At 46.3% G+C, this 15570-nt stretch overlaps 1 protein-coding gene across 1 annotated transcript in view; it reads right to left on the reverse strand.

Moving 5' to 3' along the window:
- Window positions 1-15570, reverse strand: part of VWF (von Willebrand factor) — a 131562-nt gene that overhangs the window by 36261 nt on the left and 79731 nt on the right. The window contains exons 26-34 of the mRNA XM_019754370.3: window positions 15375-15533; window positions 14557-14692; window positions 11158-12536; window positions 9626-9742; window positions 9390-9530; window positions 8942-9085; window positions 6393-6557; window positions 5455-5498; window positions 4925-5102 (exon numbers count right to left, since the gene is read on the reverse strand). Coding sequence (XP_019609929.3) covers window positions 4925-5102; window positions 5455-5498; window positions 6393-6557; window positions 8942-9085; window positions 9390-9530; window positions 9626-9742; window positions 11158-12536; window positions 14557-14692; window positions 15375-15533 — 2463 coding nt within the window. The remainder of the gene's footprint in view (window positions 1-4924; window positions 5103-5454; window positions 5499-6392; window positions 6558-8941; window positions 9086-9389; window positions 9531-9625; window positions 9743-11157; window positions 12537-14556; window positions 14693-15374; window positions 15534-15570) is intronic.

The following is a 15570-nucleotide window of genomic DNA, read 5'->3' on the forward strand; positions in this document are numbered from 1 at the left end:
AGTGTTACCAAGTTGCACATAGATAAATAGAATTGAGAGCTGAATAGGCCCTTTGAGGTCCTATAATCTAATTCTTCCTTTCCACAGATTAGGAAACAGATTCTGAGAGGTAGAGTGGCTTAGGTAAGAAACACATTAAGTATTTTCCTAGAGAAGACTTAGAAAGACAAGTACTACATTAAAATGTGGCAAATTATAGAACCACACTTCCAAAAAATTTTAATGTGCGGTGAATGCTCTATTCTACAGGGATGCCTTGGCCCAGGAAACAAAGTTAAATTTTAGGGGTGTAATAACTCACTGAAATCATGAGAAGCTAAGCAAACCATGAGCTCACGATCTCATTGTAAAGAAAGTTCACCTCAAGACACATGTGACCTTTCAGCTGCCAAGTGACTAATGGTACAAGTGGTCATGTTGACTTGATTCCTTAGGAGATCGCACAAGAGAAATATTTCTGAAGCCAAAACAAATGGTTGGGTCTCAGCACTACCTAACTTGCCACTGATTCATTCACATAATCAGCAAATTCTCAAGGTTCCTATTAAAACACCATTTGGGAATACTTTTCATTTATATAAGATGATTCATTAAAAATTCCCCCATGGAAGGCACCACTGTCATACGTGATTCAAAAGCTGATTGTGTGGGGCGGCCAGATGGCTCAATTGGTTAGAGCGTGAGCTCTCAACAACAAGGTTGCCAGTTCAATTCCCACATGGGATGGTGGGCTGTGCGCCCCCTGCAACTAAGATTGAAAATGGTGACTGAACTTAGAGCTGAGCTGCGCCCTCCACAACTAGATTGAAGGACAATGGCTTGGAGTTGATGGGCCCTGGAGAAACACACTGTTCCCCAATATTCCCCAATTTTTTAAAAAAAAATTTTTTAAAGAAAGAGGACATAAATGAAGCACTCACACCCAGGCCTGGGCAATCTCTACAGGCGTGAATGACGTGTATATCAAGGCAGCACAGCCACTGACAAATGATGGGTCTGGATGCACCATCTGTCAGAGCTGAGCAGCCTCTCCAAGAGTTCTTCCACTCAAAAATCCCCCAAGTCCCTGAGTAGGCAGTCATTTCCAAGTGACTGCACTGAATGCAACTGGCCTATTGACATCCATACTGCAAGTGATCCCAAATACTCCAGCTATGAATATTGTCAGATTTTAAGTGGTCCAGACCCAAATGAATGCCAGGAGAATCTAATAAGCCACAAGGCAAAAAAATGGTGTTAGCTCACAAATGGCAAGTTAATGAGAATGGCTCTGCCCATCATGAGATAAACCATAACCATGTAATGGTTACTTTAGAGCCAGAGAAACTCAGGGTTGAATTCTGTTCCACCCCTTGTTTGCACTGTGACCTTGGATAAATTACTTTATTTCTGTGACCATCTCTTATCTCCTCTACTCCCTTTGAACTAATAGGGAGGATTTTCAGAATATATTTTTAATTAAAAAAGGCAAAGGTCATTTGTAAAGAAGGATAAATCAGAAATTAATAAAATTGGTTACCTCCAGAAAATAATAGGTTGGAATGAGTATAAAGGATGGGAGACAGAGAGGAGTGACACTTCTGAGTACAGATGTTCCCCGATTTACGATGGGGTTACATCCCAATAAACCTATTGTAAATTGAAAATATCCTAAGTCAAAAACACATTTAATACACCAAACATACCGAACATCATATCTCAGCTTAGTCTACCTTAAACGTGCTCAGAACACTTACATTAGCCTACAGTTGGGCAAAATCATCTAATACAATGAATAGACCATAGAGTATTGGTTGCTCCCCCTTGTGACGGAGTGCCTGACTGGGAGCTGCAGCTCACTGCACTGCCATCACGGTGGAATATGTACCTCATGTCACTAGCCCGGAAATCATCAAAGTTCAAAATTCAAAGTACAGTTTCTACTGACTGCTTATTGCTTTTACACCATTGTAAAGTCAAAAAATCATTAAGTCAAACCATTGTAAGTCAAGGACTGTCAGTCCACCTTTCTGTACTATTCTGAAATTTAGAACCATGTTAATGCTTCACAAACCAAAAACAAATAAATAAAATCAGCAAGGATGAAAATGAGGGAAATCCAAAATGGAATATAAACAGAAACAAATTCAACTAATGATAATGAATAGCCTAACTACACTGAAGGGAGGGGGGCAACCTAAATAACTTTGGAAAAAAACTTTACTATATACTCAAAGACTAAATACAGAAAGAATTGTACACAAATATTGTACTCTAGTTAGGAGATCTGTTTTTTATAAAAGTATTGGTTAGTAACTCCGAAACTACTTTCTGTGTATTCTGGGATTAAACCAATATATAAACATATTGTGGATACTAAGAGCTAGGCTTCTGTCTGAGAAAGGAAGGAATGCGGACATGTCAACAGGATACAAGAGCCCAGTTGAAAGGACTTGCCAAGTCTGGGACCATTTGAGGAAGAAAATAAATAATGTGAGTATGTCATTTATCCCATAGAATAAAATAAGAACTCATAAGTGCATATTGATACAAATAATTAATTAAATTAATAAATGACAGAGAAGAAAAAGCTCTTCCTTTCAATAGGACTCCAACTAATAAATGTGAAAGGGATGATAGGAATTGAAAATCACTAGTTGGTGTCAGTGCATGTTAAATGTAGTGGGGAAAAGTACATTTCCATAGTTGCAAAGTATCTCTGCACATGACAACTATTAACTGCACAGAGGAAAATAGTAACTTTACAGTGAAGAAAGCTGGCGTACACCCTCTTAACCACGTGATCAAACTGGTAATGGGACAAAGTGACTATCATGTGCCTCCTCCTGAAACACCAAAGAAGACAACGGTATGTCTTCCGGGGTATTCTTGACAAAATGTATAACTGAATTTAACCCAAATTGAGGAACATTCTGCAAAATTACTAGCCAGAATTCTTTAAAACATCAAGGTCATAAAAATCAAAGAAATACTAAGGAATTGTTGCAGATTTAGGGAGACTAGGGAGACATGACAATTAAATGTAATATGTGATTCTGGTTGGATCCTGCACCTGAAAAAAAGGACTTTAGTGGAACAACTGGCCAAACCTGAATAAGATAATAGTATTTTATTGATGTTAATTTCCTGATTGATCATTATACTGTGATTACATAAGATATTACAATCTGGGTGAAGGTACTCAGGAATTCTTTGTACTATTTATACAACTTTTTTATAAGTCTGAAATTATTCAAAACAAGAAGTTTAAAAATGTTTTTCAAAAAAATAACCAAAATCTAATTTTATCACTCTTAAAGCCCTTTACTCATTTCAAGGATATAAAAAGTCAGAGGGTTATTGTTGGATTGGATTTAAGAAGAAATTTATTTGAAGAGAGCTGCTACTGTGTTGTGAGTCTCACATCCCCACATGCCCCACCAGGAACAAATGGGACACCCAAGCCTAGGGAGCAGGACTTTCAGGAGGCCACTCCCAGTCATGGGTTTATGTTCCATGCAGTTATGGGGAACACTGAACCAGTGTCCGACAGATTCTTCAGATTCTTTAGATACCTGAAGAATCTAAAAGAGAGGAACTATTGCCATTGGCCAGAGGTGGCCTTTACTGTTTGGGGAATTAGGTGCACTTCACTCCAACGGTGAGACAAAGGTGCATGAGTCCTAGAGACCAGATCTGAGAATTGCAGAAGAGATGATGGCCTGGGGTTGTTCTAAATGTGATCTAAGAGCACTTCAGCTATAGGACAAGCAGGACCCCAACAGAGAGAGAGTCTATGATGGGTTTAATGTAAAAAAAAACGAGAGTAGCAGAAAGAAGCAACAGCCAGCTAAAGGAAATAGACTACTTCTTGGCCCCCAAGATTGAGTATCAGAGGAATACAACAAGGAAGCCTCTTAAGAAATCTTCAAGAGAGCGAGCAAGAATCAGCAGCTGCTTTAAACACCCACCGGGCCAGAGCGTGCAGAGCCTCACAGAAGCACCAGTCACGTAAGAACCTTCTGAACCTCCTTCCAATTCCCCTCTTTCCACGCTCCACGCTGGGAGATAAGCTGACCTCACCCCTTTCCCAGATGCACGCAGCCCAAACTGGAATTAGGGAGGTGTTTGAACTCTAACTCAAGGTCAAGGCTTTGATTATTACACAAGAGTGGGCATCTAATTACCAAACTAAGACTTAGTTTTCTGATTGAAAGTGACCATTGAACTCTTTATGGATAAACAGAAGAAACACGAAGTCTGGTAGTATTTATCCAGTCCAGGGAGAAAACGTATCCTGCTAAATACAGTCTAAAGGGAGAGTCAGATAGAAAACAGAGTTTTTATTGCATCCTACAAGTTGTGTCTGTTCAACATAATAATGATGATGACCTATCCACTGCAGAGTAAAGATTATCATTTCTCCCAACCATGAGACAGAGGGCTAACACCCCCATGGATAAACGCTCTCCACAGGTTTGTAGGAGGTGGAGTTAAGTATGTCCTCCTCCTAAACCAGGCCACTGTGATGATAGAGCATTACACCCAACTCCCATACAGCTATAGGTGTGACTGGAGAGGATTCTGGGAGCGTCTTTCTCACTGCTATACTTCCATTGCATAGATTCCCAAAGGTTGACTTGCCAACAGCCAAGCTGAGCACTGAACTCAGAAAATCAGTTCTTCCTTCTGGTTATGCATAATCTGGGGAAGTGCCCTCTAAAGACGCAGGAAGAAAACAGGGATCCTAGGGCCTGAATAAAAACATGTCCAGAGGACACGAGTGGGAGGAATCATGGGTTAAGGCAGCACTGGGTAAAGGCGTGTGTGGTGAGGAGGTAAAGGATGCTTCTGGGCTGTCAGGTTCTGGTCTACCTTTCTGCACAGCCAAGCTAAAAGCACTGCCCCTTTAACACTGTGCAGGCTGGTGAAGCAAAGGACTCACAGGGGCAGGTCCAGCGGCAGCCACAGGTCTCTTCCACCTTGACAGGGGACTGGCTATTGGGGCATGAAGGCCTGGGCCCCCGATCACAGTTGACCCGATGACTCTTCAGCAAGGTCTGGCCATCTGGCAGGCAAGTCACTGTGTGGCACTGATCAGGTAAGGTCCAGATGTCCCCCGGCTGCAGAAGGAAGAAACAGATCTAGGCAGGGCATAGAATGAGGCACTCTAACTCTAAGGCCATCTACCAGGCCATTGACCCCACTCTCAGGACATAGAAACTAGAACTTAGACATGTGCCTAAATGGCAAGGAGACAGGATGCAGAACATAAGATTCACAGGTGTATCCCTACCCTCCCCACTTCCAAAACAAAACAAAACAAAAAACAAAAAACAAACAAAAAAAAAAAAACAGGATATGACGATAAGAAAAACTGGACCAAAACCAAAAGCAGAAAAGTTAACCGGGAGGAACAAGGGCCCCAAATATGCATTTTTATCTTTCTTTCAAAGTCAACAGAAGGGAACTTACCCTCTTCTCATTCCCATCCTCATCCATGCAGACTCTAACGAACCCTGAAACAGACACAAGTAAGATCTGAGTTCGCACCCATCACACAGAAATTCTAAGCCATTCACAATGTCTGCTTGGGCTGCCTGGGCTAGTCCTTGAATTCAACTTAACTTTGAAAAGAATCTGAGAGAGTTTACCAGTAAGGATCCAGACACATCAGATACAGGTGGTTTTTCAAGCAGGCTTTGTGGTTATTAATAATTATGACAACAACTGTGACAATATGGCAATAACTAAGGTTCACAAAGCTTTTCACCATCAGTATCTCCTTTTCCTTTTTCATACGTAGATCAGTGCCTAGTGGGGGGAGTAGGGAGGAAATGAGGCAAGACCCTGAAAATTTGAAAGAGGTCTTGAAGATTTCCACCAGGAGGGAAGGACAATAACTCTGTAGTTGGTTTTGACTCACCACTAATTACATTAGGAAAATACATCAAAGCGGGTTAAAAAAAAAAATCTTCTCACCTGAAGGCAACTTCAACTATGGTGCTTTGCTATTAGAGTCTATGTTACTGTGTTTCTAAAGCCTTTTACAGTCATGCTGAGGGTGAGTATAGGGCATGGGGAACAAGACCACGCTCTCTGCAGATGGTGGGGTTCGCTCCTTCGTCTTCCACGTCTTTGGCCAAGATCCCTGTGCATAAGTAAGCATGGGCTTTCTCTGCCAAAGTTTAGAGGGACAGTTAGGATGGAAGGAGGGCTATACACAGAGAGCTTTCTGGTAGCCCCTTGGAGGTTTTAGTACAGATTTTCCATGAGCAGAGACTTAACGATCCTGGTCTATATAACAATCTTCCTTCTAGGCCAAATCTTGTGCATGGGTGCCCTCAGGTCTCTAGAATGGGTTTTGTTGTTTTTGTTTTTTGAGGAGGGTGGAAAGATATTACAAGACTCACCAGAGCACAGCTTGTGGAGGAAGGAATTGCCCAGGGTGACGATAATGGGGAGGTCTTCGATTCGCTGGAGGTGCACCACATTGGAGCTGGCATCTGGGCCTGCTAAGGCCCTCAGCTGGGCCACGTCATACCGATCCCCAATTCCAATGGGGAACACTGTCACTCCTAGAGTTAGCAGAGGAACAAGAAAGGGTCGGTGTCAGCCTGCTGTGGTCAGGTGGGCTCAAAATGGACTGGCCTGAAGCTATAGCCAACCTCTCTATAGAGCCTCATGTCTTCCAGACCGGTCACATACATATACCCTGTGAGGAGGATATTCAGTGAGTCCACAAATGTAAACGAGCTCCTTACTCTGGGTCAGGTACTATTCTAGGCAATGGGGATAAAGTGAACAAAGCAGATGCTGTCCCTGCCCTCGTGGAGCTTACACTGGGGAGAGACAGACAAAAACACACAAAGAAGTAAATATCGAGCATTTCAGACATGGATAGTGCTTAGGAAAACTCAAAATGAGATACAGGGGATGGGCGTGCCCAGGGGTAGGAGTGGGAGGTATCGTTTCATTCAAGGTGGTTGGAGAAGTGTTCAGTGAAGAGAAGACATTTGAGCAGAGACCTGAAGGAAGGATGGAATGGGCCGAGAGGATATCCCAAGCAGAGAGAACGGCGAGTTGCAAATGCCCCAGAGCAGAAGAACGATGCATACACCGGGGTGGCTGGAGCAGAGCAAACAAGAGAGGGAGTGGGCACAGATCATGCAAAGCTTCATGGGCCACGGTAAGGATTTAACATATTCTCTGAGTGAAACGGGAAGCCAGCCAAGACTTTGGAGGAATGACATGAGCTGAAGGGTCGCTACAGCTGCTGTGTTGATTATGAACCCCAGGGGCACGGGTGGAAGCTGGGGTTCCAGTTAGAAAGACATTACAATAGCCCAGGTGAGAGAGGATGGGGGCTTGGATCAGGCAATGTGGTGGAGGTGGTATGGCGTGGTGCGGTTCTCAATATACTTTGAAGATGGAGCTATAGGTTACCCATGGATTGGATGGGGCTATGAGAGAAAAAGAGGAATCAAGCCTGCTGAGGTTTTGGACCTGAGCAACTGGAAAGATGGAATTGCCATGTTTCTAAGATGGGGAAGACTGCAGTTGGAGGAGATTTGGGCGTGAAAGTCAGCAATTCAATTTATATTGAGTTGCCTATTAGAACATTATGAGTTGACGTGAGAGATCCAAGCTGGAGATAGGAATTTTGAAGTCAGTGGTGTATAAATGTATGTAGACCCATGACACTGAATGAGACCACCTAAGGGGTGAGTATAAGAAGAGCAGAGAGCATGTCACAGAGCTGAGTCCAGAGTATGTGCACGCCCGTTTACAGATGAAAAACTGAGGCTTTGAATGGTTAAATGACTGTCCTAGGTCACATATGTTTCCTCTAGATCATAATTCCTTCCTTTCCTGGTAAAAGTCTTTCTTTGGAGTCTTAATACTAAAAAAGAAAAGTCTCCATCCTGAAATTCTTCCAATTAGTGCTCCAGAAAGTTCTAGGTATTTGCAATTTGCATAAAGTTAGAGCTGACTTTTCACTAGCAACTTTTCAGCTCTTTAAGCTGGTTGTGTCGTCAAATATCTATCCTTTCCCTTTTGGGTCCTTTTCCCTAAAATCATAGATTTCATAAACATGTCACATTCATTCATTCAACAAACATTAAATGGCCACCTACTTTGTGCATCATGCACAGATGATACAAAAAATAAGCAAGATTTTGCCCTTGCCTTCAAAGAACCCCCATTTTTCAAGAAACAGATGTGTAACAAATAAATACAATGTGATTTGCACATTTTGAGTAGTTCAGACGTGGGGCAGAAAAAGGAGTGAACATCTCTCAGGAAGTCATCAGAGAAAAGACAATTCCAGAACAGGATTCTGAAAGATGGACAATTCTCCAGATGGCTATGGATGTGACGTCATTCCACTCACCCAGCCCTCCCTCAGCACTACCATACCTGTCCTGGCTCACGTGCTGTTGATATTTACAGCACAAGTTCTTATGGGACACTGAGTGGGTCACATCTGTATCATCCCCTTCCTAAAGCAGCAGCTTTTGCCTCTTATCCACCCCACACCCCCTAAGCCCATTAGGCTGGTACTGGAAAAAGGCTCTGAACACATGAAGGTCCCTGATGGTTCTCAGGCCCCATAATGTACCACTGTAGCCTCAGACATGGGGAGAGTGGTGAGAGACCAAGGATACCACTTTAAAAAGGAAAGGTGTGAGGTATGACCCACTCCTGGACACAAGGTGAAAATATGGAACAATTAAAAGTTACAATCTAAAGCCTGCAGATACATGAAAGATACACACACATTTATTACTGTTTGGTTTCCAAATATTACAGAGATCGGACAATTTCCTACTGTTTGAAACCAGGCCACCTGTGGGTATTAAGCATTTAAAATCAGCCAGGACATCCAAAAGTCATGCCTGCCCTTTTCCAATCGTCTAGCAGTTTAGCACAGTCTCAGGACTGTACACTAGCTACTTACGGTTGGATCTGGCGGCATCGGCTGCTGCGGACACTGAATCCGTGGAGACGTCCGTGACCAGGATGACCACTGCCTTCGAGGCTGCAGGCCTGGCACCATGGACTTCCGAAGTGATGTATCGCACAGCAAAGCCCAAAGCTTCCCCTGATCAGGGAGAACAAGCCACACCAAGTCAGTCCTCACTACAGGAAATAGTGTTTCTGAAACCAGCCGGGCAGCCTATCTCCAGGTGGGTCCTTAGGTCACAAAAATGGAATGATTCAGAGACTGAGAGGGTCTCACACACAAGTGAGATCTGGACGAGACCTGGAAGAACATCCAGGCCCTCACATTACAAGAAAAAAAGCTCAGGCCAAGGAGTAAAGTAGCCGAGGTCACTCAGTCACTTATACCAAGAATTAGGACCAGACCCTGCATCCCAGCCCACGGCACCATGTTACCACGTTACCAATTTGGCTGGGGCCTCCCTCCCGCTGCATGAAGTCCACGAGGCTCAGTAAGTGGGCTTTCTCCTGGGCCACATTCCACGGCACGTCAATGGTGGTGATGCTTCCGTACTGCAGCACTGACACCTGTGCGAGCTGTGGCCCTGACAGGAAAGAAAACACAGAAATCACCCTTTGGAGCAGGAGGAGCCACAGAAAGAGCCTCTTTCTAACCTGCTCCTGCAGGTGCACCACTCACCTAGATTGGCTTTTGAAATGAAAGCCTTGGCGAAACTCTTCATTTCGTCAAAGTAAGAAGCTGGATAGCCAGAGGAGCCATCCAGGAGGAGGACCACATCCAGCGGCTGGCTGCAGTCTGCAAAGAGACCAGAAAGGTGAGCGTACACGTGCCAGCAGGGGGACCAGCCACTGCAGCAGACACGCATGTTCAGTGGGCGGGCCTACAGGGCACCACTGACCAGGTGGCACCACCAGGGGGCGGTAGCTCCATGATCCAGCACGATGGCAACAGGAGCCAAGGAGAAGGGAAGGGACCTAGGAGTGCCCCAGGTTTGGAGGTATCGGGAGGACTCTAGCGCCACCCAAAGGCAGTTTAAATGCCTCCAGGGAAAACAAGAGGCATCTGCGCCCTCATTAACAGGAGGCTGCAGCTCTTCTAGAATTGACTGAAATACCAGAGCGGCAAAACAGGGAGAAGGCAAACGGAAACGGGGTAGCAGCAAATCCCTGGGATATTAGCTTGTGTGTTCTTGGGTCTTACGGGCAGGTAAGGCCTATACGGTATCTCGATCATAACTGCCTAGTGCTTGTGTCACTGCTCAGGCACAGTCATGATCATAGTGGGAAACAAACTCTGGCCTAAACACCATTCTGAGATCAGATGAGATGATGCGATTACTGTTTTCCTCTGCAGAAATATCATAAGAATTTAAATAACTCTGTGGCTCTGATTAAAATAAGAACAAAGAAACAAAGGCACTGATAACAAGTGTGAGGATCGAGAGACATTAAAAGAAGGCTTATTCTGGGATGGTCCCAAACACACCAAATAAAGATGTTTGTGAACTAGGAATTGTTCAGACATTAGTATCAGTTAAGAAGACAATAATCACAGCAGTGGTGGCAAGTGTTTTTCGAGCAGTTGCTATGCCCTAGGAACTGTTCTGAACATTTTGTAAGTACTATTACTATCCCCATTTTAGATGAGGAGACTGATTGATACAGAGGTACTTGCCCAAAATTACCCAAAAACTGTTACGCCAAAAATTGTCCAAAATTACCCAGTTAGTAACTGGCAGAGGTGAGATTCAAACTAAGGCAGTCTGGCTCCAGAATCTGAGGACTTAACCTGCTACCTGTCACCTAACTTCCTGGACTTGCCCCAAAGAATATCAGCTACTTAGAATAATTGTATCCACCCAGTGTGGTCAAAAAGCTGATGGCCACCGAATTTAACAGGTTACCTCTGAGTTGGGGAGTAGGGTTAGGTGGAGATAAGTCTGTGTAATAAAGACATATTTTTTACTCTATATCTTTGGCATTGTTGAAATTTCAACCATAGACTTACATTACCTTTGAATTTACAAGAAAAGATCCTCCCCAATAAAGAATCACAGATGCATCTCCCTGCCTGGGAGGTGAGGACACAGGCACATCTGAAGGCAGGATGTGACCAAAGGCACTGAGCAGGGGAGCCAGGATTAGACCCCAAGAGTCTCATATCCACCAAGGTCACCCCCAGCCTGGCACCCGTGCAAGGGCCCCGCATACCTGGGGCAGGGCTGAGAGTGGGGATCTGCAGCCCCTGTCCAGAGCAGCAACTCTGCAGCACCAGATCAGGAGCTTCTCGGGGGAGCGTCTCAAAGTCCTGGATGAGGATCGGGGCATTGGGCCAGCCGATCCGCTCCAGCTCCTGCACATCAGCGCGAGGGCCCACTCCAATAGGCACCACCTGGATGTCTCCAGGCATCCGCTTGATCTCATCAGAGGCAGGGTTTGCTGTGACCATGTAGACCAGGTTGGGTGCCTGCTCCCGGTCCCCCTGGCTGGCCAAGAAGCTGTGCTCGGACAGGTACTGCAGGGCCAGTCCCGTGTTGGTCCTGTTACCGCCCCGGTAGCGGATCTCCCGGACCCGCTGCAGGACGTCCGCCTTGGATTGCGCCTGGAGGAAGGTGGACTCCACAGTCACCACATAGGCATACTGCAGCACCGTGACATGGATGCTGTCCTGGCCCACAGCCATCCGCTGGATCACCTCCTCCATGAACTCCTTGCTCCTGTTGAAGTTGGCCTCACCAATGGCATCCGACCCTTCCAGAACAAACACCACGTCCAGAACCATGGAGTTCCTCTTGGATCCCAGGGTCGAAACCCCCAAGTGCTCCGGACCCACAGTGACTTGTGCCATAGGAGGCAACTGAGTGGGGGCAGGAGCTTCAGGGGCAAGGTCACAGAGGTAGCTAATAATCTCATCCCTTCGTTGCTCCAGCTCATCCACGCTGCTGAGCACAAAGGCCTTATTCTCGGGGGCCTGCTTCTCGATGAGACGGATCTGCTTGAGGTTAATGTGGGGCCCGATGCCTACCGGGACCACAATGACCTTCTTCTTCTTCAGGCCCTGGACGTAGCGGACCAAGTTCCGGGCCAACTTTGGAGGCTCCTGGCTGGCCATCAGGAGCAGGGCGATGCGGGAGGCCTCGGGGCGGTCGACCTTGCTGAAGATTTGGAAGAGCGTGTACTTGAGGACCTCGCTGGTGGAGGCCACCGCGCTGCCCGCGTACTTCACCTGGCTGGCAATGCGCCGCAGCTCGGAGGGCCGCTTCCGGTCCCTGAGGTCGATGTAGGCATGGGAGCCGTCGTGGTACTCCACCACGGACACGCGGATGCGCTTCTGGGAGATGTGCAGGCGCTCCATCATGCCCACCACAAAGACCTTCAGCACTTCGAAGTCGGCCTCGGACAGCTTGGAGGAGCCGTCCAGCAGGAAGACCAGGTCCAGCAGCTTGCTGCAGTAGAAGTCATGCAGGGGCGGCTCCGGGGTGTCCTCCACATACTGCGTGGTAGGGCTCACCGGGCCTTCTGTGGGGGGCACCTCTAGGCCTCCCAGTTCCCCGCAGGCTTCACAGGTGAGGTTAACACCATTGCAGTGACTACAACAGAGGGAGAGACATAGAAATGGTTTGGGAAGATGCTCAGAGCCCTTCTCAGGCCTGCTCAGAACCATTATACATAGTCCCATAGACCTGCCTGCCTGGCCCAGCGGCACTGAGCTCCCACAGATCACTCTCCACCCAAGCAAGACACCATTTTAACATATGTCCCCAAATAGTACTGCTACACACACACACACACACACACACACACACAGCAAGGACTTTCCTTGATTCTAGAAGCCAAAGCTTTAACCCAATAGGACTTGAAAAAGAATCTTTCTTGCTTCTATGCCATCCACCAGCTGTTCAGGTTGATTTTTTTTCAACCTATATCTCTAGCAGTATAAATATTGAATTATAATCCAAACTTTCTGCCAAGTACGTATCTCCAAAGACAAATATTGCTCTAAAGTGTTAACACTGACCAGGGCTTGTAAATGTTCTATCGAAGATAAATGCTTTACAGTATTTAGAATAACAGAATTTAAACTGTATGAGCTTTGTATCGTGTTTAATATGTTGGGCCTTAAGGAAGAAAGGAAAAACTGGACTAAAAACATTTTGGAAAAATGAATAAGGATTCAAACTCCCAGCTGTATCTAACAGAACAAAGCACTTGGGAGTAGTATATTGGGGTCTCCAAGATGTTAGAGGAGAAAAGACAGTGGCTCATTCATTCTTTCCTCCAAGGGACATTTGGGGAGCACCTAACATGCCAGGGACTGCCTAGGCCCTGTGCCCACCCCCAACACATACCATGCATCTGTAGCAGAGAAGTTACACCCCATACAGATTCCTACACTACCATCCAAATTTCCAGTCACTTCTCTCTTTTACCAATATCTTGGAAAGTGGCAAGGTACCACAAGTGACATCCAGGCTAGGACCTTCTCCTCTATGAACTCTTGGCCTTTGAGGCAACTTGCCTTCAGCACCCCCAGGAAGGCCAAGAGGGCAGCAGGGCCCTGAGCCCTGGGAAGTGTCCCCTAGGGCTTGCTTCCCAGGTGATTTTCCAGGGTACTTTGGAACTATTATCCACGCCTGTTTGAAGCTGTGTTCTGTACCCTGGTAGCTGCCCCTCCCTCTGTGCTAGCAAAGGGAGGTAGAGAGATGGCTCTACGCTCTCATGCCCTGAACCCCAAGCCAGCTTTGGGCTCACCCCATTCTTTATTCCTCACAGTCTCCGTTTCAGCCTAGGGAGAGTAGACACACAGGGTCTTACTGGGAAGTTCATTCCTACTTCCTCGTGGTTCACATGATTTATTGCTTCAATCCTTGGTTAACAGTGCATGAGTGACATACTTTCTAGTTTCCTGTGTTTGTTAGAAAACTCACCCCGGGCAGTGTTCACTCTTGTTTGTACAGATGGCGGCGGCGGGATCTGACTCTGGCAGCTGTGGCCACAGCCCCATGCGCAGTGAATTTAAGTTCTCAAGTTTAAGTTCCCATAAGGAGTGGTGTGGAATATATCAACCTCTGAATACATGTTCCGTACTTAGGAGCAGGACTTCAGAAAGCTCAGCTCTCACTCTAAAACTCCTTCTACTCCCCAAAAACCAGTTCCCAGAGGCAATTAGGTGAGAACCCAGGGTTTATTCACTGATGAGTGTCTTCCCTCCCAATTATAAAAGCCCTGATCTGGGACTTGGGCTGTGGCCTCAAGGTGTCTATGCTGCACTGAGGAGTCAGGGGTCTGCCTCTCTTTCCTCCCCTGCATCCCCACCTCCAGTAAAAAAGAAACCTGACTTTCACAGATACCTGTCCCAGACTCAATGTGACCACCAGGGACAATAAAAGACCTCCCCCTTCCTTCAGCGAGAAGAAGTTAAAAAGCCTAACCCTGGTAAGAGATATTTTCTGGGCAAGCAATCTAGTCTGTCCTTAGAGACAGAGAAACAAACTAAACAAAAACATTCTACCTCTCGATACACATAGCAAAGAAGTTTTTCCCAAATCTACACCTCTGAGCAGGCCCAAAAAGGAGATAGTAAAACACACTTGAAAAACCAGGTTTTACCAAGTCTGGCAGTGCTTAGGGTCACTGGGGCTCAAGGTGATTTTCTTTCCAGGGGCTAAGCGCTGGCCAACCACCTCACACACGGGGCAGTCTTCGGGATTGATGCAGGTCTGCAAAAGCTCATCCAGGATTTTCCCTGCACAACAAACCTCTCGTTAGAAGTGAAGACCCACCTTTTCCACCAGGAAGACTCACCTTTAACTAAAAGGGCCTGTCCCAGAAGCCAGCTCTGCCTGCCTCCCCATGGGTCACCTTACCACTTAGGGAGCAACCTTCCCTCTCTAAGCCTTGATTTCTCCCTCCATAAAATTGGGCGGGGGGATTCCATCACCCTACCACACTGCCCCCAAGCCTCAGCATGAGCAATCTGCAAGGGTCTTTCCACTCCACCACAGGATACATTTGATAATTCTAGATCTGTGCAGTCCAGGACAGTAGACAGGAACCACATGTGGCTAGTTAGATTTAAATTTAAATTAATACTAAATAAAACTGAAAAATCTGTTCCTCAGACACACGAGCCACATTTCAGTAGGACTTCCCCATCACTGCGAGAGTTCCATTAGCAAGCAAAGTGCTGTTCTAGATGACGAGGCCATAAATAGGCCTACAGAAGCATTGTGCGGGAGCTCGACTTGACAAAAATCATCGCTGGCCTGGCTTTGATGAAAGGGCACCTGGAAACAGAAGCCAGGGTTGTAGGGCTGGGGATGGGACCCCACTGGGCAAGGCTGAGACAAAGTAGAACAAGGAATCACCTCTCCTGGTAACTTGGCCCATCCCTCCAGCCTGTCCCCACCCAGGGGCAGGTGGCTTACCTGGAGGGCAGTGTGCATGGCAGCCCTCCACGCACTGCACAGGGCACGCCAGCGGCTCAGGGTGCTGGCATGTGACAGGACAGGCTGGAGCACAGCTGTTATAGCGCCACTCGCACTCATACCCGTTCTCCTGGAGATTCCTCTCCTCGCAGCTCTGGGCTGTGTAGACGGAAGACATGGGTGTCATCACTAAAAC

This window comes from Rhinolophus sinicus, chromosome 1, assembly GCF_057876585.1.
Source record: "Rhinolophus sinicus isolate RSI-liver-muscle chromosome 1, RSI-T2T, whole genome shotgun sequence".
Lineage (NCBI taxonomy): Eukaryota > Metazoa > Chordata > Mammalia > Chiroptera > Rhinolophidae > Rhinolophus > Rhinolophus sinicus.